This window comes from Lithobates pipiens, unplaced genomic scaffold, assembly GCF_037356315.1.
Source record: "Lithobates pipiens isolate NorthernLeopardFrog02 unplaced genomic scaffold, aLitPip1_a1.2 Scaffold_19, whole genome shotgun sequence".
NCBI lineage: Eukaryota > Metazoa > Chordata > Amphibia > Anura > Ranidae > Lithobates > Lithobates pipiens.
In genome coordinates, this window is record NW_027507764.1 from 477244077 (window position 1) to 477269945 (window position 25869).

At 37.4% G+C, this 25869-nt stretch overlaps 1 protein-coding gene across 2 annotated transcripts in view; it reads left to right on the forward strand.

Annotated features, from left to right (window-relative positions):
• Positions 1-25869, forward strand: part of ZFHX4 (zinc finger homeobox 4) — a 207830-nt gene that overhangs the window by 154861 nt on the left and 27100 nt on the right. For both annotated transcript variants that reach the window (XM_077492895.1, XM_077492896.1), the window contains exon 5: positions 22152-22265. In XM_077492895.1, the coding sequence (XP_077349021.1) occupies positions 22152-22265 (114 nt within the window). The remainder of the gene's footprint in view (positions 1-22151; positions 22266-25869) is intronic.

Sequence of the window (25869 nt, forward strand, 5' to 3'; positions counted from 1 at the left end):
CCCCTCATTTCAGATCTTCCCCTCAGATTTACAGTGGTTGCACTTCCAAGTGCACTTGTAGTGTAAAGTGGATTTGCCTTCCTAAATAACCCCCACTGGGTTTTTTTTTTAAATTGTCACTCTACTTTTGTTTATAGCGCAAAAAATAAAAACCGCAGAGGTGATCAAATACCACCAAAACAAAGCTCTATTTGTGGGGAAAAAAAGGACATCAATTTTGTTTGGGTACAGCATCTCACAACTGCGCAATTGTCAGTTAAAGCGACGCAGTGCCGTATCGCAAAAAATGGCCTGGTCATTGAGCTGTCAAATCTTCCGGGGCTGAAGTGGTTATCAATGTTTTATTCCTCTGATCTTTAGTTGGATGGCACATATTACATTTGCTTTTTCTTTACATTAATATAATTGTATGTTTGGGGGGCCTCACGTTTTAGAGTGCACGTGACAAATACAAAATAACTCTTTAGTTACACAGTTACACTTTTAGACATGTAGGCAGAGACTTGTTTTGGAATGCAACGCTAATTAAATGAAAATATCTACTAAGAGTTGGTAATTGAAGATGAGCGTAAGTATTTTAGCTATACTTGCTAATGCAACTTGCCAAGATTAAATTAAAGTTAAAAAAAAGAATTTGTTGTTGCAAAATATTTTTGCAAAATCATTTATTTTTTTCTAATTAAAGTCATACCTTTGCTTATCTCATTTATCAAGAATGTACGCTTCTACTGCAGATGTTTAGCCAGGGAAGTGACTTGAAATATATCTGTGTACTGTACAGCACCTGAGGTAAAACTCATGTGTAAAGCTTTTGAACTTGCAATTAATTGTCTTTTGTTTTGTAGCTGGGTCTTTTTTCAGAGCTGGAACAATCTTAAATATGCTGCCAATGTGGGTTACCATCATAAAAAAAAAACACCATTACAAGTAGGCCAGAGCCTCAAGCTCTAGTATTAAATGGGCCAAAACATAAACTTTCACCGCAGCACCTTTTAAATTAAAGAATTTAAAGTTATTTCCACTCATTAAGATGTATTCAGAGTGGATTAAAAATAAGTAATTAATGTACATTCCAAAGCCTGAATCCTAGTTTCATAATATTAATATTTCTTATTGATTTGTTAATCCATGTTGATGCCACGAATATGAACTGCTTGAAAATGAACTGAATTGTAAACAGCTTTAATAAAAAAAAAAATACTCAGAAAAGTCAATTAATCCACAACACATGGCAAATTCACACGTTGAATTGTTCTTTCTTTTATGGTACATTTCTCAGGTACTGAGTCAGATTTTATAGATAATCACCTAGGATAGCGTGCAAATAATCAGTGTTTAATGGGACCATTGTAAATTCAGATGGCAGAACTTTGATAACGGATAAAGCCTAGTTATAATCTCAGTATCTCTGACTGTCATTTTGTTTTTTGAAATGACTGTCCATGGAGTGATGATGTATGAACTGTGCTACTGCTGCTTTGTCGTCCAGTCAACAGCATGTGGGTATGTTCTTGACCAAGCTGCACTGCTGCTGCAGCAGAGGTCAAGGATCTGGTCATGATGTCTAGCAGGGATGTGTGATTTATATGATTAGCTGATCCTTTGGCAGGTGAAACATTTCCCATGTATGTATTCCAGCAGTTTGTGTTCAGCCAGCTTGCTTGGAGTTGAGCTTTATACATTGAATGCTAAACAGTTTTTGACATATTGCTTTTTTGAGATTGAGATTAATACTATACAGTGATTATCACTCTTTAAAAATCGTGATTTTATAGGGCACGTTCACAGTTTTCAGTTTCATCCCCATTACACATTACATGAGCGTATACAATGGCAAGAAACACAAACGTATTTTGCTAGTATTTACAACACATATGTCAGGACCAGTGCTGTGTTTAGACTTGATTTGATGGGAAGTATTGCCTGTATCTCACGTAGCTATGAAACAAACAATTGTAAGCTGGCAAGCTTTAAAGATTTGAATTGCTCATCTATTGATTCTTAGTTTTATTAGATTTTGCTGGTTTGGTAACAATAACTAGAGCTGTATGTTTAGCTTCCATAAAGATTTCTGGGGTATAAACACATTAGAGTCACACAACACCTAGATAATGTACATTTCTGTCTAAGGTATCGGCAGCATAAAATGTGCGATAGCTTTTCCTCTGTATTATTCTGTCACATTCCATGCAGGCTCTTCTACACATATCTTCTTAAACCTCCTACGTGTATTTGCTGACAACCTTGTATTGTCAGGGTATTTTCAAAATGCTCAAATGCTGTCACTATGGTTCAGCAAGAGGAGGATAGCATACTTAGAACGATCCAATCAGAAGGTAGATGGGTTTCTTGCTCTCAGTCGTAGCCATCTCTGACATATAGGCATCTTTCTTTTTTCAATTAAAAGAAGAGACTGTATTCTTTTTGTGCAGTTTCCTTAAATGTCATCTACAATAAACCACCTTACATATCAGGTAACTGCTCTATAATGTATACTTGGAACATCTTCTTTTATCATATGTTTTATGTTGCTGTTTACATATAGAGCCAATCCATTGTACCAGCTGTAGATCAACAGCCATTTTCTTGTGTGCTGTAGAGATGTGTATACATCCCAATCCTATAGAGGTGTATACGCATAGTAATATCACAGGCTTCTATTTTTCTGGCTGAGGGACTCATAAAGACAGACCCGACATCTAGGATAGGTTCTTATCTAAGAATAGGACTATAAAGGCAGAACACACTGCTTCTTGCAGCAGAATCAATCACAAGGAAATCAGCATTGCTGAATGTCCTGCATACTTCAGTTTTATCATGAAGCCTCAGTGTCATTCAGTGGAATGCTCTTTTTGATTCCATGTGACTGAAACACATTTTTAGGACTTGTTAATATTTTGTTTGCCTATTTTTATGTATTTTTGGGTGGTACAGCAGTGCAGTCATTAGCAATTTTGCCCTTGTAGTGGTGTAGTTATTGTGTAAATACCCACTTGCAACTCATAATAATAAACATTGCTCTATTTACTAGGAAAAAAACATTTTACATTGTCATAAATTTATTGAAAAAATGTAAACATGGTCCTTGATAGAAAAAAATATGTGAACCTAAAAAGAAAGTGGGTACAGAGTTCTAATATTCCAATTAAATGTGGATACATTCACAAATTAGGTTTGAAGGTGATCAAATCTTAAAGTGGAAGTTCACTTAAGATCTAAGGCTAAACCTATTCCCATCCCCATTCGAAGACAATTATTTCTACCCCATGAAGGAAAAGATGCTTATACTTGTCTATAAGATGTCCACTCTATTACTGTTTAGTGTCAACCCAAAATTTAGGATTTTCTTTGTCTTTCACTTTCAATGCTAACAGTAAACAGGACAAATAGAGAAGGAAAATCTCCATAACTGGGACACACACAACAGCAAAAAATGGACAGGTATTCCAATCCCTCTCCACTCTATCCAAAACAAAAACATTTGCCTTTAGTTGTACTTTAAATAAAGAGCCACCAAAGGTTTGGTTACTGGCACAATCTGTCTTCTCAGAAAAGATTTGTACATATGAATCATATCCCCTTATCAAAAGAAACGCCAGCAGACCTCAGAAAAATACATATTTTTCAAGCTGGAGGATGCTATAGAAGCCTCACTAAATATCTTGTGTTGTGTTCATTATTACATCCACAGACATATTGTGCACAAATGGAGGAATGTGGGACTGTTACTACTCTCCCTGGAAGTGGGCATCAGATCATAGTGATAGCAAAGCATGCAATGATGTTAAAACAAACCTTGGGGCAACTGCACGGGACCTTAAAGAGAAAGTAAACCCATCAATTTACCAGTTTCAAAAAACAGTTACATTTTTGGCACATGCTGGAAATGTAACACTCCCATTGGTTATGCTCTCAACCAAATTGACAAACTATCTAATGGCCGGTGTCATAACTGATCACATGTGCAGAATAATGGCAGTTTTAGATTAAACAGAGGCCAGGCCAAGATGACAGCTTCTTTGGTTGAAAACGACAGGAGCGTTTACTTCCACTTTAAAGTGTGAATGCAAAAAAAGCACTGCACTCCAACATTAAAAGCTTATCCTCTGTATGAAGTGTGGTCGAGCATGCGTCATGGCATGGGGTTGCTTTGTCAGGATTGGCAGCTTGCCATGATAGATGGAACAGTCATTTGAAAAATTAATCCATAGAATGTGAAGGTAGCACTCTTTTATTTGAAGAATTATAGAAAATCATTTGTATTCTGGAATTGCTTGTTAGAGTTCAGACCTTAGCCCAATTGAGATGCTGTGGGATGACCTGAAAAAAAAAAACGTTCAGTCAAGGAATCCCTGAAATATCAAAAAACTGTTTTGAAAGAAGGAATGGACTAAAATTCCTTCAAACCACTGTGCCCATCTGATCACCAGCTAAAAGAGGTGTGAAGTTCAGATTATTTTTGCTAAAGGATGGTCTATTTGTTAAAGTGGAGTTCCGACCCCATATGTTTTTATTTTATTGTTTTTCGTATCCCCTCTGCTTGTCTGCATAATATACATGAAATCATGTCTCCAATTAATTTCCCTTTCATGTAAAGGTTTTTTAGAATGTACTTCCCTTCGATTTTGTCTTCCTGAGCGTTCCCATCTTCATTGTGGGCATGTGAAGCCCACTAGGACTCTTCCGGGATACAGTGATGCTGGCTACCCAGCATGCACCTCCCGATCTCGTGCATGTGCATTAAACACACGGCGCAGCGTGATGCTGGGAGGTGGCAATGCCCACTGACTCCTGAGACTCGTGACACACATCTCCCAGGAGACAGTACACCGCAGGATATTATGTACATCACCACGGAGGGGGAAAAACCAGAATAGAGGCAAAAACCTTGGAAACAGGGTAAGCAAAGCGAAAAAAAAATGACCAATGCAATCATTATGGCCAGTTGAGAAGCTAATGATGAGAAGCTTAAAAAGTGGTTGGAACTCCGCTTAAAGAAATACAAGAATTCATATAATTTTTCAAGCTTGCATTGGGTATGCTTGAACAGTGTGTTAAAAAAAGACGTGAAATGATACAATAATGATTTATGCAGATTATAGTTGGCAATTTCTATAATATAGTTCAAGATCAGACTTTAGTCCTGGTTCACACCTTTGCGTTTTTTGGTGCTTTTTGCTTTTTGCAGAAAAGCAGTACAGTTCATTTGACATGGTTTCCTATGGGACTTGTACACATTTATGCTTTTTTTAGCTGCTGCATTTTTAGAAAGGGTCAGGGACTTTTTTAAATGCAAAACGGTGCTGTTTTAGTTCGATAGACTTCAATGGAGAAGCTGCAGAAAAGCATGTAGTGCGTTTTTTACATTGATTTTACTGTGATTTTGCTACAATTTGCATTTTGCGGTTTTTAATCTGCCCAAAAACTATTTAGCCAAAAAAGCAAAAAATAAATAAATAACGCATCAAAAAATTTGTGAAAAACATGTCAAAAATGCACCACAAAAAACACTGCAGAAACCGATCAACAGCAAACTGCGTAGATATGAACCAAGCCTTTTTTTTTGGGCATTATTTTTCAAGAACCAAGGTAATTCTGAAGGGTTTGCAAATAATAAACCAAAACACTGACATCACATACATAACACGTAAGCATGCATTTGTTGCACTGCAATCATTTCTAAAGGTAAAATAAAAAGGAATTGTCCGGTCGCTTTGCAATTAAATCTTGTTCTATTTACCTCCTGGGACATAGGTGTAGTATATTTCAGCAGGCATATTGGGATTGCACAGCATCAAAGATTTATACACTGAAATACACATCCCTATAATGAAACCTGTATATTACGAGAGAGTCTGTGAGCCAGATAGAAGTAGCATTTAATATGATGGAGGGGGGTGGAGGCTTGATTGCCGTTGGAGGGGCTTTGTCTGCATTGTCTTTGAAATGTAATGTGTCACTCTGACCCAGCTGTATACTGCAGAGTATTGCATCATTTTTCATGTCAAATGTCTGTCATGGCTGATTTTTCCCTATCATCCTGTGAACAGCCAGAGGACTTTAGGCAGAAAAAAAAAATATATAGTGAATGCACATAGCTTATTACAAATATCACAGAGTGCTGGATGCAGAAAGATTGGTACACATATTGCAAGCTGCTATTACATGCAATTAGGACATTTCTAGAATACATTTCTGAATGACAGAAGCAATATGTGATAAAAACACAATATAAATATAACCAGCCTAGCCTTTACACCTCACTTTTGCTGTGTAACAAGACCAAGGCCCTGGTTCCCTATTAAACAGATTGTCATTTTGCATAGGAAAATTCCCTGAGCTTTTGACACATGACACAATATTTTCTAAACTATCGCCTGCTTCCTGTAAATATTTCATGCGGCAATGTACAATAGCCTGATAATATAATCATAAAAGAAGCCGGAATTATATTTCACAGCATTTACATTGAGGGGCAATATTTCCCCGAGGGCACTAAAAGGGATTTGAAGAACTGCAATGCCTTAATTTCAGATGGTTTTATTTTTTAATTTGACACAGAAAAACACAGGCACGTGTTCCAATGGTACTGTATGAAAAAACCTCTAGGTAAATAGATTTATTTGACACAGTAAATTAAATGCGTATTATTGTGTCCCTGTGCATATGTATTGAACAGTACTTGTTTGTATGTGTGTGTATATCATACACTTAGTACATAGATGCAAGCAGGCTACTGTATGGCAAACAGGACAAGCCCCTGCGTTCCTCCTCCCCTACCCTGCACCTGCCCCAGGGTGCTGTTCACTCCCTAAATCTCTAAGAAGTTACTGGTGTATATGAACTAGTTTATACACAATCCCACATTAAATAAATGCTTAAACCCCTTTACCCAAAATGTAGCAGCGCAATTAATTTCCTACACAAAACACAAACTTGCACATTGTTATCTCGTGGCCTAGTAACACAGTAAAAGGTTTTGCTGGACAGTGTATATACTGCATAACATAATTTTGCTGCAATTAATTATATATAATACAAATCTAGAGGGCAACGAACAATTTTCTGCCACAAAATACCCTTCATATATCCGATCCATGTCTTGTATGTCATATAATAACTTCTGTCTTAAGACTGACACTCACCTGCCAACACCCTTCTCTTGGGGCACACACCAGCAATTATATCTAAAGGACTTTGTGATAGCTGTGTATACCCTCATGAGAACCATGGGGCTACCAACAACTCACTGATTGACAGCCACCAGTCTGCACTCACCTTTCTGATAGCCATATACCATGCAACCCTCTAATGCAATTGTGTCTCTTTAGGCTGGGTTCACACTATAGAATGCAGCAGCTCACAGCAGGAGTCTGGTGTGTCCCCATTCATTGTTTCAGGTCCGATTTCAGCCCAAATTTTGGGCTGAATTTGGACCTGAAACGGACCCAAAGACACACAGGGCTCCTGTGCAAATTTGCACCATAGAGAGCTGGTCAAAATCTCCTGCTATTGCGAACCTGCGTCCAGTTCACAATAGTGTGAACCCAGCCTTAACCACTTGACCTCTGGGAGATTTACCCCTCTTTATGACCAGGCCATTTATTGCAATACGGCACTGCTTTATTTTAACTGACAATTATGCGGTCATGCCACGCTGTACCCAAATAAAATTGTTGCCCTTTTTTCCCACAAATAGAGCTTTTTTGTGATCCACATTTTTTGCATGCTGTGGCTCGCACCTGGATCCCTTCACCTGGAGCAATTATCTCTGAGTTCCCAGGACCTGCCTTTGAGTGGTGGTGTATATATAGCTTTTTTGTGGTGGTATTTGATCACCTCTGCTTTTTTCTATGTTTGCGCTATTAACAAAAACGGACTGACAATCTTAAAAAAAATATATATATTTTTTTTTACTTTCTGCTATTAAACATATCCAATAAAAACATTGTAAAAATCAAATGTCTTTATAAGTTTAGGCCAATATGTATTCTACATATTTTTGGTAAAAAGAAATCACAATAAGCGTATATCGATTGGTTTGTGCAAAAGTTACGTCACAGGTCCCAGAAGATTGCCTGGCCATTCAGGACGCGCATCGTGACTTGTGCATGTGCAGTGCGCACCTGGCTGTAAAGCCGCAAGCTGTCACAGCTGGGTGCCCACAATAGTGATTCTGGCACCACGAGAGGAGAGGGAGAGAATCAAGGCTTCGGGTGGCCGCATCACTGGGTCATGGGACATGTGAGTGGGTGTTTATTAAAAGTCCGCAGCTACGCTTTTTTGTAGCTGCTGACTTTTAATAAACATAGAAAAGGCTGGAACTCCACTGTTTTACTTTACTGTGGGAGGTGCTTTTACTAGGGAAGAACATGGATCCTGGCCCCTGCTTTGCAGAGACACAGGATCCATGCCTTCCCTCCTCTCAGAACGGTGATCTGCCTTGTTTACATAGGCAGACCAGTGTTCTGAGTTTCTGTTCAATGATTGGTGGGTACCGGTGGACATCGAGTCCGTGATATCCACCGCTGGGCTCCCGCTGTGTGTGATCACAGCAGGAGTGAACCGCCAGCAGTGTTCCTGCATGCCCCTTAACCAGAAGAGTCGGCTCACATATATATACGTGATCTGACACAGAGGTGCCACCCTGTAGCAGTAAAACGGCTATAGGGTGGATCTTAAGCGGTTAAACTCAGTACTAACAGTCATATCATCCTTCAGCCTACGCAGGGCTGACAACTACAGCTCAGCCCATTGGACTGACAAGCACCAGCACCTACCCCTAGAATGATAATGTCTTACACCTCCTTATAATCATGACTACCAGCTCTCAAACGTGTTTTGCCTAAATCTATTCAGTACTTCAAAACACTTATTTTAACATTTATATGCTGTTTTTTTATACACAATAGTACCTCTTTTTTTTTTACAAATATATATACATATTTCTCACATGTACATATATATATATATATATATATATATATATATATATATATATATATATATATATATTGGATAGAAAGGCTCCAGTTCATATATAGTGTCTTTCAGGTTGCCATAATTAATGACACACATTTATCACCCACTCCATATCACACTAGTAGATCTTCACATGAAGAGCATACAATATCAAGATGTAGCATAATTGCTATTATAGGTTTTCTTATTCCCCTCTTTTGTTAGAAGAAAAGAATGAAGACAATTATATCAGTCGCTGGTAACTCACTAAGATATTGTGTCTTCATTGTGTGTCGTTTAGCATAAGCAAGACAATTGTTCTTAAGTGATCCAGCCATTTTCTTTAACTTTAAAAGGGCAAATATGCAATCTGAGCTATTGTCATCGCACCTGAGAAAATAGTTAAAACAAGGCCATTAAGTCCTACATTAACATAATACAGCATGTAAGACTGTTCAGTGGCTCATAGTATACAGAAGCACATATATTTGTGTCAAAATTAAGTGTGTATATTTCATTTGGAAAATTATCAGAAACAGGTCTGAAGTCCAGTCCAGTCCATACGACTGCTGCTAGGACTTGGGGGTATTCTACAATGAAGAGGTGGCGAAAGCACATTCTCCGGACCTAACATAAAACAGGCAAGAGGTTCTTCGGCAATGCTTTCCAGAAAACAAGAAGGAGGGGCTGAGCAGAGAGCAGGATTTCACAACACATTCAATAACCCTTTATCAGTGCTAAACCTCCAATACATTTAAACACAAAATCTATACATTCAATGAGACTAACTGCCAAACCAATAGAAATAATGACTGAACAGGATGCGCGGAACAATGGGAAGGCCGAAAGCCAAAACTACAAGTAAGATAAGGGGTTTGTAAAAATGCAGGAAGTTTCATAAATATTATGGGATGCAGGAAATAGTGATTTTAAGGAAAAAAGTATAATTTGCCTCATAAAAACACATAACTATATATACAAAAAACATATGCGCTGTAATAAAAAATATATAATCCATCACTTTTAAGCAAAAAGAACAAAAATGGGAGAATTGAAAATGATCAAGAGGACAGTAAAATTCAAATGTATTACAAAGCATGCATATTACAAATTGCCGTGTTTGCAGCCATATGTCTTTTTTTTTTTTTTTCCTCTGATATAGCGAATATGCATTTTCATAATTTGCTGCCTTTGACCATGTAATTTCAATGACAAAGAGAGATGTTCTTGACAATAGAAAGAGCCAAAGCCTAATTGTCCCAGGAGCTGCTCAGAAGATCACAAACATCTATACATCTTCATAGATCACTTCTAGGCCAGATGGGTTCCTTTGCAGCAATGTATGTCACACTTCACAATTAACCTAGAGCATCATCCATTTTATTCCACACTGCTGTGTTCTTTATGGACCCTTTATTGTTTCTTTGCTTTTTGTCATGATGGAAAGGACGTTTGTCAAACACCAGTTCATTTTCAGGACTGACAGAATAATAACATTTTTTTTTTAAATATGTCAGTAAAATCAGATTGGGGGAAGCAATATTCACAGAGGTATTGCATGCATTTGTAGACTTTGCAAGATTGCAAATGACCTAAAAGGTGCATGTCTATCTGAATTTGTGGTCAAACCAAGGAACAAAGATTCTTTTGAAAGATAGGTAGGTACGCTGAGGTTAAATTACTAAAGGCAGTGTACAATATATTTGTCTTTAGTAACTCAATGCATGAATAGATTGTGCACATTTATATACAGAGTAGTTATTTCAATGTTGGCTTTTTTTTTCTCAGGGAATAGGATCAGGTACTCCCACCCCCCCCTACTTCCTCCAAGCCACCCCTTGAACCCCCTTTGAATCCATTGTAACTCCCCCAAATCACCTCTTAAACCAAGTATCATTTTGTGGTGCTAAGTAATTTGTATGGAATTTGTTAAAGTATACTAAAGGCCAAACTTTTTTTTTCTAGTTTTGGATAGAGTTAAAAGGAATTGCCTATTAGGTTTTTCTTTCGGTCTGTGATGCCCTAGTCACCATATCTTTTTGTCCTGTTTATCATTATCATTAAAAGTGAAAGCAATAGAAAATCCCAAATTTTGGGCTGTCCCCAGAAAAGTAATAGAGATGAAATCTTCCAATGTGAACACTTGTTCTGGTGACCTGGGGGTCCCCAAGGGATTCTGTTATCTCACTTTCTGTTTGGCTGTGGGACAGGAAGTGAATATTATAGGTTATAACCCTTCTTTACTCTTTAAAAAAAAGGTTTACGTATAGTTCTACTTTAATGATCAAAAGTAAAGTAGCCCAAAACAAAAGACCCCCCAGCCAAGGATATCTCTGGGGAACAACAGTAATTAGTCAAAAAGCCAATCAGATTGGCATTCAAATTCAAGGCAAGTTTTATCTGTTAAGCTGGCCACACACTAGTTAGAGTTTCCTTAAGGCTGATCTGTTAAAGTAACAGTTCCATTTTCAGGCCAGTCAGAGACATAAATATATTGGTTTTGATCGACTACAAGGAATACACCTGTTTGAACCACTTAGAAAAATCCAATAACTTTTGACAAAACGACCATAGTTGTTATTCCAACTCAATCTTTTATTAACTGCATTGAAGTTGTCTAGTGCCCAGTTCCAACTTACCAATTGACCGAATTCTAGTGGTCGATAGAAATTGGGGGTGATAAATTGCTTCAATTTTGTTAGATGGAATTGCAAATTGTCACATCTATGGCCAGCTTTAGATCAGCAGAATTTACAAATAACGCTGGAATGCAACGGCCTGTCTGATTGGGTATGAATTGAGTGTATTGTTAAGATAGGTCTTTAAACGTACAGATCAAAGAAAAATCGAACCGGTGTGTGCCCATGGTAACCACATGGTTCAATCATTCCTAAATCACCTTTTCTTCTGTGTAACATAATAGAAGGTTCCTAACATGATGAATTATTGAAATATACATAATGTTGGCCACATGCATGATGATCTTTTGATCAATGAGACAAACTGCTGATCCAATCGTATCATAATCTCCCAGCATATGAAGGACGGGCAATTAACAATAAGCATTCAAGAGCAACAAAAACATAGCACTGAGCAGAAAAATCTCACAGGATCCATTCAAAGGTGAAATCCTTTGCAAAAATAAGGAAAGTTGCAGAATCAATGCTTTCACCTAACCAGCCCCCAGCTAAATAGATCTGAAGTTTGTCTGGAAAAAGCACAAACCAAAAAAAAAGAAAAAAAGGCTTTGAGTTGTAAGGAGTTCATTGCTGTCTTGTTCTATACTGTCATTTGCTAATCCCATATAAAGAAGGAACACATATTACACCTTTTGTTATATCAAACTAAAGATCCTACCCTTGAATGGTTACCATAACTTGAATGATTGCAGTATGGTTCAAAAACTATTGCACATTATGGGGAAATTCCAGCTTGCATAATATTGTTTTTAAATAATGGAAAAGCAAAAAAACTTCTACTTTGGGATGTATATGTCATTAAGCAAATGCAGCTGTAAGGAGATAAGAGATGAATTAAACACCGGAGACTATTTTTTTTTGTTTTTATGTTCACTATGGGATGAGCCATTCTACAGCTATAAATGTATACGCACACAAACAATCAATAGTGATTTATTGCTCATGTGTGAGAGATAATAGTGATCAGTGAGGTATTTCTGCTTTAGGTGACTCAGCCATGGTTGAGCAGCCCACCCGCCAACATGCAGGACACATGTAAACAATGCAGGGGGACCCCTAAGTCTAAGTTCTCCCAACTGCTCAATAGCCATTTAGAGTACTTTTATTGGACAGAGAGATATCGAGTTAGTGGAGCTTATCTTTGACTCCACAGAAAGTTAGACCCCAGAACAAAGTGAAACTGAATAGAAAAAGAGGCACAGAGGAGGGTTTATTGGCTTAAAAATGTACTAGAAGGCATCTCATGGTGTCAGCTTTTTTTTTTTCAAAGTTTAAAATTAAGAATAGGTTCACTTTTACTGATATCCTACATAAAATTTAAACTGCACTGGAAATTTGTATTAATTTTTGGATTAGAATAGCAACTCTCAATTATTGTCTCAAGACTGTCTTTTGTTTATGTGCTTAAAATTTTAAGGCTTTTACAGATTAAAAAAAAGTTTAGGCAGAAACAGTTTGCAGTACTGTATACAGGTTATTTTATACATTAGTATGAAAAATAGTTGTCCTCACTCATGTCTTTACTGGTTGATGTAAAAAGTACTCAACTAGAGATTAGTTGCAGGTCTGATTGCTGTGCAAGTTTGTATTTTTGCCAGTTGTACATTGACATAGTTGCCATTTTAAAAATAAACCAGACAGGCACCTATACATTAAAAGGTAAATACAGTGCGTGAGACTCATGGGGGAATTATCAATACAGCAGGTGGGGCCAGTAAGGTGAGTATGGTTTTACAGCATATAGCACCTTTACCCTTGCTATGTTTAAGACAAACTGGGGCCTCCATGAATACTAAAGAGAGAGTGGGAGTAAACAGGACCATCACTGGCCTCAGCGGGAAAATATAAGTCGCATCATTGGTATTAGTGTTTATAAAATAAGTCCCATCGTTGAGGTCAATGGGAGGAAAAAAGGAGAGGACTGGGCATTTTAGCCTGGGAGGAAATAGGGCCTAATAGGGAACATATGGCACAGCATATAGAATTAGCCTGTGTGGAATAAGGAATGTACAGCGCAGTGTCTAGAATGAAAAGTTGTGTAATAGGGAATTACTTCACAGCATACAGATTAAACTAATTGTAAACTCTCATTTAAAAAATAAATAAAAAAATATATAAAAAATAACAAACATGTTGTACTTAGCTCCTCTGCGTAGTTGTTTTGCACAGGGCAGCCTGGATCCTCCTCTTCTCTGGTCCCTCTTCGCTTCTGGCCCCTCCCTCCTATCAAGTGCCCCTACAGCAAGCAGCTTGCTGTGGGGGCACCCGAGCTGCAGCTCTGTGTGTCCAGTCAGACACAAAGGTGTTGTTTGGCCCTGCCCCTCTCTCCTAATTGGCCAATGGTGCCGCTGCTGTGTCTCAGCCAGTCAGGAGGGAGAGTCAGGGATGGCAGAGGGACTCGTGGATAGAGAGGGGGCTCAGGTAAGTATTAGGAGGTGCTGGGGAGGCTGCTACACACAGAAGGATTTTTTATCTTAATGCAGAGAATGCACTAAGATAAAAAAAAAACTTCTGCCTTTACTCATTTAAGGAGGTGTGGAGCAAGGAATATACAGCACAGGGTACAGAATGAGGCCAATCAGAACAGAGGATACACCTCACAGCATACAGAAAGAGGATTGTGGAATAGGGTGTGTGCAGCACAGCATACAGAACTAATAGGTGGAGACTAGGGAATGTACAGCGTACAGAATGAGGCTCTGTGGAAAAGGAAATGTATGGCACACAATGAGGCAGTGCTGATAAAAGAATATGCAGAACAACATGCATTCCTTGCATTAAGGTAACAATTTTTTAGGTTAAAGTATCAATCCCCTCACCCCCGCAATACTTACCTGGGTCCTCACTCGATCCAGTGCTGTACCCATCAGCAGCAGCTCTCTCCTCTTCTCCCCACTCTCACAGGCTTTGTTGAGAGCAGCAGGAGCCATTGGTTCCTGCTACTGTTAGTCAAATCTTGTAATAAGGGAGCAGAGGGGCAGGGCCAAGCTGTGCTTTCTGTGTTAATGGACACAGGCAGTGCAACTCGGAAGACGCTTCTGAGAAGAGGAGGAGTGCTGCAGGGGGGACTTGAGAAGAGAAGGATCAGGGCTGCTCTGTGTAATTCCATTGCCCTTATATTTTCATAGCTGCACATGTGCAGTAACTCTAGTTTCTGTTTTTGGACCTGGCCCAGTACACAGAATCGGTGGGCACCGGGCCAAGTTGCAGGGCTGTCCTGCCAAATTTGGCATCTATGCATTGATCAGTGCATAAAAATAAGCACACAATTAGAGAATTGATGAAATAAAACATACATATAGGAATTAAATGCATTAATAGGAAAACTGTATTGATTTCCAGTAGGAATCATGAGACAGCAAAACCTTTTTTTATTTTATTTTGTAATCTGCAACTGGATATTTTCCTGAGAAAAGTAGGAATTCGCTCCAGCCGTCCCTCATTTATCCTCCAGGTTCAAGTACAGAGAATTGTAAACATACTTGAATACAAGGGGCTGGTGACCACAGTGTGAGGAAAAGCTGCAAGCTGCTCAGTTCTTCCATTTGTCTAGCTTTCCTGCCACCATTGATGCCCTTGTTGTTCATCTTGCCCTTAGCCTTTGAAAACCAAGAAAGCTGTATGATATACTCTACTTTCAAGGCTGCAACACCACGAAAACATGTTTTCTTTTTTTATCTAGGATCATCGTACATTTGTGTCAGCAACAGGATTGTATTTCTGTTGTATGTAATTTTTTTACAGGTTTTTAATTTTGTTTTGTTTTGTTCCTAATTACAAAAATAGAAGATTCAGGGCTTCAAGTCATAGAGACTGGAATTCAATTTTGAGTAGGTATAGCATACAACGACTTAAACTAAAGCTCTGTTATGGTTGCAAAGTAGCTGGTTATCCACAGTTATGAGCCTCCATGGGATATACTTATTTAGCCTAACCAACCAACAAAGTAGAAAGCGTGGGACACAGTTTGTTATCCATCTACATGAGCATTTACGCCATTGGGCTTATAGTTCGTTTTAGTGAGAATTGTTTTTAATAGGTGATATTTTCCTAACCTTTTCTCTGCCTGAACCATTTTTGCACACATTTAAAAATGCACATTTTAGGCCCACATTTTATATTTTCTGAAAACAGAAAATGCAGTTTTAGTAGTTAAATTTTTCTGTGTTTAGCAAATACATATTTTGAGTAAAAAAATACACAAAATTTTGATTTTAGTGCAAACAAAAGATTTAAATTACCACATGTTTGGTAAAATATAAAAGATTAGGGTGTGTCGAGTAAATAGATACCAAAGATATAAAGCCTTAAAACTGAGCACTCCTGTAAAAACCACAACAAACGAAGGTACTCAGAATTGTCTAAAGTAACAAAGTTATCCATGCATGATGTTTCTAGATATTTTGCTCTAACGCTAGCTTGCACGTTGATACATAATAATGTAGGGGACTTTTTTTTAGGATTTTTTTTACCTGATTTTATTCCTTTTTCATTTGTTAAACTTCTTGTTCTGTTTTTCATTTAATTATATTGCTATCAAAAGAGGGCTGACAAACCTCTTATGTGATATTATAGCACAAGTGACAGATTCTCTTTAAGGAGACATCAGGGATCTATTATACCCCTAATGCCACCCTTTCATTCCACTGAAACAAATCAAATGCCAAAACCAGAAGTGACAAAATGCTTGTCCTTTCCGGCTACATTCACGGCATGTTCTCTGCTCTCCACTGACACCGACATGTCCTGGGCACACAAGAAGGGCAGAGCAACCAAGGATACATGGCAGGGAACTGTCTGTTACAGCACCAATGGAAGTGATCAGATGGCTTTACAGCCACCAAAATTACTTCTATTAGAAAGACAACAGCCTGCTGGACAAAAGTAAATAAATGTAAATGTCAGTTTAGATTAGATAGAGCAGAGAAAATATTTAAATATCTGTTCCCGCTGCATTGGGTCTCTGCTGGGGGGATTCACGGAGACAAGAAATTATAGGAAATCCAAAATTCTACAGTTGCCACTGGTACAGGAATGGAGGGAAAATCTTTCATTGAGGGCACTTGTTTTAGTAAAAATTGATTAAAAGGATATTTCCCATCATTTTGCAAAGATTTCTCTCACTTCCTGTCTCTAGGAAAGGAGAATAAATCTCCCCAATGGGACACATTGCTCTATCCATAGCTTAAAGAGTAACTCTACTTTTGCTGCTGTAAAAAAAAAGAAAATCCCTTCTGGGTGATCAGTGTACATTGCAGGTATTTTAAGAAACTTTGTTGCAGATTCCTACCTGTTTGTGCTCTAAACTGTTTGTTTATCTATGTCATATGGACACTGATTCTGAGTGGGAGTGACTTTTTCATTATTGATCCGCTAATGCACTTGCAGTGCTCTGAGTAACCCTGCAAGGCCTGCATCTCCCTTTAGAAATTGGTTAACCCTTTAGGAGCATCTCAGAATGCCTAAAATCTGACTTGCAGACTTCTGGGAAAATTAGTGAGCCAATCACACAAGGAGGAAGTGACATTTTCTGTGTACAGAACTCCTCTGGGTTGCCATATTGAATTTTCAAGAAAATTAGTGCTGCAGATTGAAAATGGAAGGTAATTTTTTTTTAATAACGTTAAATGATAATGTGGCTCGTGCTGCAAATATATTTGCTATATTATTTTTTCTTTTATTTGCTATATTTTTTGCTATGAAATTGGAGTTACTCTACATACATATGCATGGCTTTAAACATGGTGGTGGACACATAATAGAAGGAGCGAATTACTTGAATTCATCATATTACCAATAAATACACTTGTACAAATGATTATGGATGTATTGAAGCTTCTTTTTTTGCATTTGCTATCTTCATCTCCCTCAGCTATGAATTTGCCACATGTAATGCAAGCGAGGGGGGGGGGGGCTTGCTTTTTTGAGGCTGCTTCTTACATATTTTTCTAAAAATGACCACAATGACAGTCTGTCAAAAACAGTGAGAAGATAAATATGTTTAATAAAGAAGGTATGGGAGAGATTTTTATTCCACTGCTCAGTGTCGGAATTGAAAAACATATTTGTCCAGCTTAGAATGTGCCTGCCTGTGTGCATCCTTCATCAAAGACACATTCTGCAACACGCTGTTCATGATGCTGGACCTTGCCTGAAGGGTTCTTACAGCTCACACAGTCAAAGTCTTTAAGTTACTGTATATTTGAAATCAAGATGGACATAAAAGGACAATTAAAGATAACTATAATTGTTTAAATAAAATAAAACCAGCATAGGTCAGAAAATCGATGTAAATACCTGCATTTTTAGACTAACAATAATCGATTTAGTGCACACCTTCAATAAAATGTGGAAATCTGTTTTATATTAAAATCAATAGCAGTAAGTGACCATTTCCAAAAAAACACGTATATACGCAAATCTAGAAAGTATATAAAATGATGCTTATGATACTGGCATATATTATATTATGATAATGAAAAAAACGAAAATATAGGTGTGGAAACAATATATTTCAATGAACGCCTGACCCAGGGAGCTTGCAGTTGTCCTCCGGAGCACAATGGAATAAAGTGTTTTGCCCTAGGTCACCAAAAGCTGCCACTGGTCTTGAACCAAGGTCTTCAATTTCAAGGGCCATTGGCTTAACCAAGGCTACACCTCTTTTAAATCATGTTTCCAGTTAATCCTTTCAGTGCTGGGGAAGACTGAGTGATCTCCCCGCGCATCATAATTGAACTGCGCTGTAGAATAGGGGGCCATATCGTGTGTAGTAACCCAGCTTGAAACACAGTGACCCCTGGACAAGCCGCTTTTATCTCTTTGCCACAGGCAGTGACTTATATGAACATAAGCTTAGCAAAATGGAGATTTTTCATGTAGGCCAAGCTTAGCACAGTGCCAGCAGCAGTCAAGTAAAGAAAAATCTTGCCCAACCATATTTCGCTGCCCTAGGGTCTAGGACTAAAACCAGAATAAAATCTTTTGTGTTAAAATTTTTAATTTGAACAGTAATCGGGTTACATTTTATGCTTCGGTTTTTTTTTTGTTGCTTGTAATTAAAAATATACAAAGCCTTTGTGACCCTCTGGAGTCTACCTGTTATTAACAGCTCTCACCTTCCAAGCCATAAAACAGGCCTGCAGCACTTGAACATTAGAGCTAATTGCCTTTCTACATCAAAGGGAATAAAAGAGGATAGAGAGAAATCAGGAAGGGAGGAGGTAAGGACCTCAGCAAAAGGGGGCGACTTCACCTTGAAAGGTTATATGTTTGTGGTTTGGTGAAGCTTTATAAAGTTATGGCCTTAAAAAAAACAAAAACAAAACAAACTGCTGTTTGCGATTAAGTTGATGGGGAAAGTCTATCCCGCAATCTTTCCCTGCTGCTGACACTAAGTCTTTGTTCACATTGAGATTTCTCAAACTGTTGCCAGGGTCACTTTGAGGTCAGACACCACGATGATGTATAGAAGAACATGTCTGGGAATTTCTCTCACACTTAAAACACATACCAGAAAAAAAACAGAAGAGCACCCTGCAAAACTGTCTGATGAGACCCAGATGATAAGATTTCTTTTTTGTGCCATTATAATTTGCCTTTTTTTCCCCTCTTCTTGCTTTGCGCTGCTTCCCTGGCACGCAATGTTTTATTAATACGTGCCACAATAGTCTTCAAAATGTTATGTTCCCTGAAGATGAGGACAGTCAGTAGCTCTTTGACACTTCATTCTCTAGCCTTGGGGAATGGGTCAGTAAATCTAGGGGAAAAAGAAAACTTGATTTCAAGGAATTAAAAAAAAAAAAAAACGCCACTGGCTGGACTTGGCTCCAGGGCCTGACACTGGATGTGAGTCTCATGTGTGTGCACTTGGCATTAACAGAGCCCAATCCCGTCATGATCACAGAGTCACAGCAGACCAAACTGTGCCCCCCCCCCCCCTCCACCCTAATAAATACAGCGTCACCTCCAACTGTGATGAGGAAGCGTGCCGTGTTTGATTAGCAATCACCAGTGGAGGAATAAAGGGCCGGAGCAGCAAGCTATGTTTTCCTCCCCCCCCCATAATGGCAATCTGTGAATACACATATACATAAATTATCTCAAAGCAAAACCTTTCATTTTAGCAGACGTTTGTAAACTAGCGTGCAGTTCTCGCGTGTGGTTGCCGCAATCACTATAACAAGCCCCTTCTTTCTACCAGAAACAATCTCTTTCAAGCTTTCCAAGACCATCTTCCTGGTACAACACTGCATTGCTGGTGTTTATTATATCACCCCCATCCCCAGCACCGCTGTTCATTTCCAGCCTGTGTATTATATTCAGTGATGCTGTTTGCCTTTTTCTTCCACACTCTTTTGTACTCAGCTTCTGCATATGTTAGACAAGATTTCATTCAGCTGTCGGAGCATTATTAATAAAACATGTGGTGTGGAGAGGTCCACTGTATCTGCTTTCAATCACCGTAGCATTTTCACAATGAAAATTTGATGCAGTACGCAATTTAAACTTAATAAATGATGCTTAAAATGTTTTGAGTGGTAGCTCACTTGCCAACTGTCCCTAATTCCCGAAGACAGTCCTGCAATTTGTCCCAGGACATATGTATATGGCCTGGTTTTTTATGTTTTGGTTTAAGGAGCCATGCACTCAAATCACTGCAAATGGTTTACTTAAACCAATAGTCATTGAAATGGGAAAAAAATAAAGTATATATATATATATATATATATAGATATATATATATATATATATATATAATATATATACAATCAAGAAATAGGTTTGTCAGAAGTAGGTATGCTCCCAAAACAATAAAGCAGAAGGTCTCGGATTTTTATTATTTTTTAAAGTGATAGTAAACATGTGCTAGCTATAAAAATCGATCTACTGTGATAGATCACTAGAATTTGTCAGATCTGCATTTGCTCAGTAATGAACCGGGAGCTGTCTATGCATTTAGTGAAAAACAACAACTGGGATTTGAGCAGCCAGCTGTGATTGGCAGATCCATCCGCTTCTATGTAGTAGCACTGCATTGAAAGGCTCGTAAAGAGTTAACCGTGTCATCCTTTGATGCCTTCAAGAATACATATGTGCGTTTCCCTTCTTCCTTGCTTGGGGTTCATTTATACGGCCATTACAGATTTTTTATATGAAACTGAGCAGTCTAGGGCACTGAGGCACTGAGTGTACAGTTGCCTCCTAATTTATATGATTTTTACCTGAGCAGAGAAATACGATTTTTATTTTTGTACAGCAATGAAAACAGCATGAAGTGCAGTTCAGTGCAGGGCCTGGTTATCTGGCATTACTCAGATTGCTAAAAATTCATTAAAATGTGACATCAGCACTGTGAGAGACAAATGATCACAGGATGAAAAGGAACAGTGGGCCTTTCATGGATTAGTGCTACACAGCCCCAGCATACAGGCTAACTGCATAAACAGATTAATCCACCAGCAGCATAGCTAAGATTTACAGAATAATTAAATAGGGTTGAGTTACTGTGAAGATTTTCTATGTAATCTGGCTGGTGTGAACATAGAAGTGAGGTGAGTGAGATGCAGATTTCTTGAGATGATCCTTCATTGTATCAAATAACCTTTGCGATTCCCCTTGTGGTGAAACAATAAGAACACTGTAGCTATTCAATTATTAATTACAGGCAGTGCTAAAAAATAAGGCACCAGAAGATAGCTGTTAGCAATAGCTATTGTTTTTTTCTAAAACCGTACCATTTTTTTTGTTTTTGTTTTTATATATGCTATTTCAACTCTTACCCTTCATCTGAATCTTTGCTTGTGATACAGTTTCTTTGCTGGAAAGTACTGAATTATTATTATGTTTAATGAGCTTTTTCATGTGCACTTGCCTTTATCTTTGCTTCTTACACATACCCATTAGCATCACTATATATCTGTGCCTGTAATGTGTGTGTTTGCTGTAGTGTATATATATATATATATATATATATATATATATGTCTATATATCTATATATATATATATATATATATATATATATATATATATATATGTCTATATATATATATAATATACTGTATGTATGTAGGCATTTCTATATATATATATATATATATAATATACTGTATGTATGTAGGCATTTCTATATATATATATATATATATATATATATATATATATAATTTATTTATTTAAATTAAAGGTTATTATTCAAAGATTATATGTCTGTTACTTACTTTTTTTAACTATATATATATATATATATATATATATATATATATATATATATATATATACACACATATATAATGAAATTAAAGGGTTTTATACAAATTCATGTTTGTTACATGCTTACAGGTGTATTGTATATTGTAAAACATGAATATGCATGTGTAGTGCCATTATTATTATTATTATTACTTATTGCCATTGCTCTCGTAACCATCAGGCTATTAGGCAATTCCAAAATATGACATCTAAAATGGTTCATTTTCTGCATTTCTAGAAGAACAAGCGGAAGAATCAGAGGAAACTCCAAAACTCCAATCTGCAGCCCAAGCTGAGGAGAGATTTACACATGAGAAAGACAGCAGTGAAGGCAAGGCAGCAAAGGATTCAGGTAAGATTTAATGTTTGCCCTCCTCCTCTTCCCTGGATCCTTTGAGATCCCCAGGTCTGCTGGCTCATCCAGCACTGTAGGTTTTTTTTTTTTCTCTTCCTTTTACTGATCTTTAATTTCCAACTGTCTGGACATTCCTGCTCTCATTCATTGCTTGTGCATTTTGCATGTGATTCCTATCAGTAGCCTCACATTGACCTATTTTTAATCATAACCATCTGACAGGATAGATGCGGATAAGTTGAGGAATATTACAGGACGACCAGTGAGATTATTTTTTAATCAAATCAGTTTGTGTGCTTGTAATTTTTTAAGCGCCTTTCATTAATCTTAGCTGTACTTGTGATTCCTCTGACGACATATTAATTTTTCATAAGCGTAGGATTAGATACTACTTGATTTTTTTTTCTCCTCCTAGCAATCAAATATCTATCCTTGTAGCTGAAAGAATTACATTTTTTTAATGTTGACTTTCTGTTCTTAAAGGGCCAACTGGATTTCTAGACTGCTACATAAAGAAAAGCAATATTGGCCTGTGTTTTTAATATATACATGACTATGTGTATATGGGAAAATGACATATGATAGCCCTTTCACATACTTCTAGTTAAGTTTAATTTAGTACTATTCTTTGCACCTGTTCATATTCATATTTTGCATAGTCACTCCCTGTACGGTTTCCACAGAACCTTAGATAAGCTTGAGTCTCAATGAAAATAGTTTAAAATTAAACAGGGGGATTGACCTACACACTGGGGTGTTCCAGTTTCTATTCCAGAATTCATCTGGGAGTTGGGTGCCCTGCTTTCTAAATATTCATAGAAGCCAATACATTCCAAATAGCCTGTGAAAATGCAGACAGATGCCTTCATTTATTTATATTATTTAGTTAATATAGGCATTTATGTAACGCTGAAAGTTTACGCATAGCTTTTACATGTATATTATACATTTACATTAATCCCTGCCCTCAAGGAGCTTACAATCTAAGGTCCCTAATTCACGTTCATACATACTAGACAGGAGCCAATTAACCTAACAGCTCGTCTTTGGAGTGTGGGAGGAAATCGGAGTACCCGGAGGAAACCAAATGCAGGCACAAGGAGAACATGGAAACTCCCAACATGCCCTGGTTGGGATTTGAATCAACAACCCTAGTGCTGCTAGACAAAAGTGCTAACCATTTGATTAAGCCCTACCTTGTCTCTGAGCCCACTACAGCTGATCCATAGAAAAACTTGCCATAGCCTATATGTACCAAATAAGCAAAGTTTGCCTTACCAGGGTAGGCTTGCTACAAACATTGATAGCTTTTGGACACCTATAAAGACACTATAAAAAATAAACTGGTGCATGGTGAATTCTGGTGCTTGGGCATTCTGAATTGGAACTAGAGCTTTTGGAGGTGCTACACTTAGGCATAGGGAAAACATCTAAGCACAAATCACATGTAAATAGGTGGTAGTGTCTCATAAATGTTGCTGTTCATTTGTATAATGGCAAAAGAAAAAAAGGACCTTTCAAGGAAGGCTACTTCCAGGAGCATAAGCTAAATCCAGGACTGTCTATGAAAACTTGGGACGATTTAGAACCATACAATTTTAAAATAAGAATGCTTTATTTCATTTACTAAGCTAGAATTTTTTTCTCAGGTCAAAATGAATAGGCAGATGCATTTATGCACCAAAATCCTCCTGAATTTACATGGGGCATCTGTTTAGAGAAACACAAGACAAAATCCAGCTAAAAGAATGTGCAGATGATCCAGCCTAAGAAGGAGGAAATATCATTGAAACTGGATTTAGAGTGGGGTCAGTTTGATCTCTTGGAATAGACAAAGCTCTATAATGAAAGCTACTGTCTTTGAAAACAAAGCCTTTATGTCATGACATTTACTTATGCACAAACAAACCCAAGGCCCGCATCTGGCGTGGATACCCAGGTTTTTATTTTCTGTGTTTGATTTGGCAAATATGTGACTTCACCCATGATTTGTATGTATGAGATGGAAATCTATGGTCGCAATGAATATTACATTGGCTATTTTTGCTGCACGCTACACCTAGTTACATTAAGTTGGGTTCATTCAAGCAGAAGAAGTGCTGAGAAAGGTTGAAGCCTATTAGTTGCAGGTAGTCATCTATCTTTGTCTTGTATCCCAGTGACAGTAGACTCAAAAAATTGAGACAAAAAAAAAACTGTTAAAAGAAATGTTAGAAAAAGACATTTACTGTATATATAATGAATATTATTTTCAATGTATTTAGCAACGCTTACATCCTTTAATTGTAAAACACGTGTATAGCATATCATCTTAAGAAGCTTTTATCCCAGGAATAATTTTCATTTTGCAACAGCTATGAAAGTAGAAACTTTCCTCCTACTTTCAAAAATGACTGTGCCATCTGCCTAAATCATTTTCTGACCAATAATTTATTCCTAACAAGGATTTTATTGATATGTGAAATTGACTATTAGTTCCAAATTAAGCAATGCCCCTTGCTCCAGCAAGCTGCTTGTTAGTTGTATTTATTAAAAAATTTTACTTTATAGAGACTGTTTTACATAGTGGGGTGACAGTTTTTTATATGTTAAGCAGTAAGAACTACTAAAACCACTTTGTATTTGAGTCTCTGTGATGTGATTTTTTTTTTTATACCTTTTTCCATATTTTAGTAGATCTGTCATATGGGGAGGCTGTGTTTGAAATGTTATTTTTCTGGTTGCATTGAAAAATGGCACAGCTAACATGTAATTGGTGGTTGTTGCCTTATTCTTTTAGGCCCTTGTGCAAGATCCACAGCATACTCTTGGTTGTATTTAACAAAATGTACTTATGGGTTGTACCTAGGACAAAAAGGCAGCATCAAAGCACAGCAAACAAAACTTGTGTACCTTCTGCCTTTTCATTTTCTTTATGTGGCAACCTGCAGACACTTCTGGGCAGTCCCAGGGAACATACAAGCATACAATTTAGAGATCAAGAAGGATTTTTTTTCATTAGAGCAAATAAGACATGCTTTATTAGAGTTTTCGGTGGGATTTCCCTTGGAGTCTTTGTAGATATAAGGTTTTCTGTGTTCTTTTACCTAATTACTTATACAGCAGCAATCTAATCTTTTCGTGCTCTCATATGCACAGTGCTTCCAATAGCGCACACTTTTAATTTTATATATAATATATAAAAATATATTAAATATGCACATGTGTTTATGTCATGTTATAATAAAATAGATGCAATGGTATAGATTAGATTACAATGTTGGGTTAAACCATTTCTGCATTGATATGATATTATTAAAATAAAATTAAACTTGCTGTCTGGCAAACATTGCCTATTTCTTCTTCTTCTTCTTCAGTGAATCCAGGTTTTGTGCAGTCAGCAGTGTAAGAATGTAAACTACCTGACACTGCATGCAGATTTCATCTGTTATACACATCGTTGCAGATCTCTCACTCCCCTAGTCAATTTGTAAACAATAATTCTAATTTTCAGATCCTGTCTTTATATATAAACAAGCAGTGCCCCGAGAACCATTTAGAATGCTAGTGAACAACTGAGAGGCAAAATGTGCCAAGGAAGAGGAAGCTGTGTGCTTGAAGT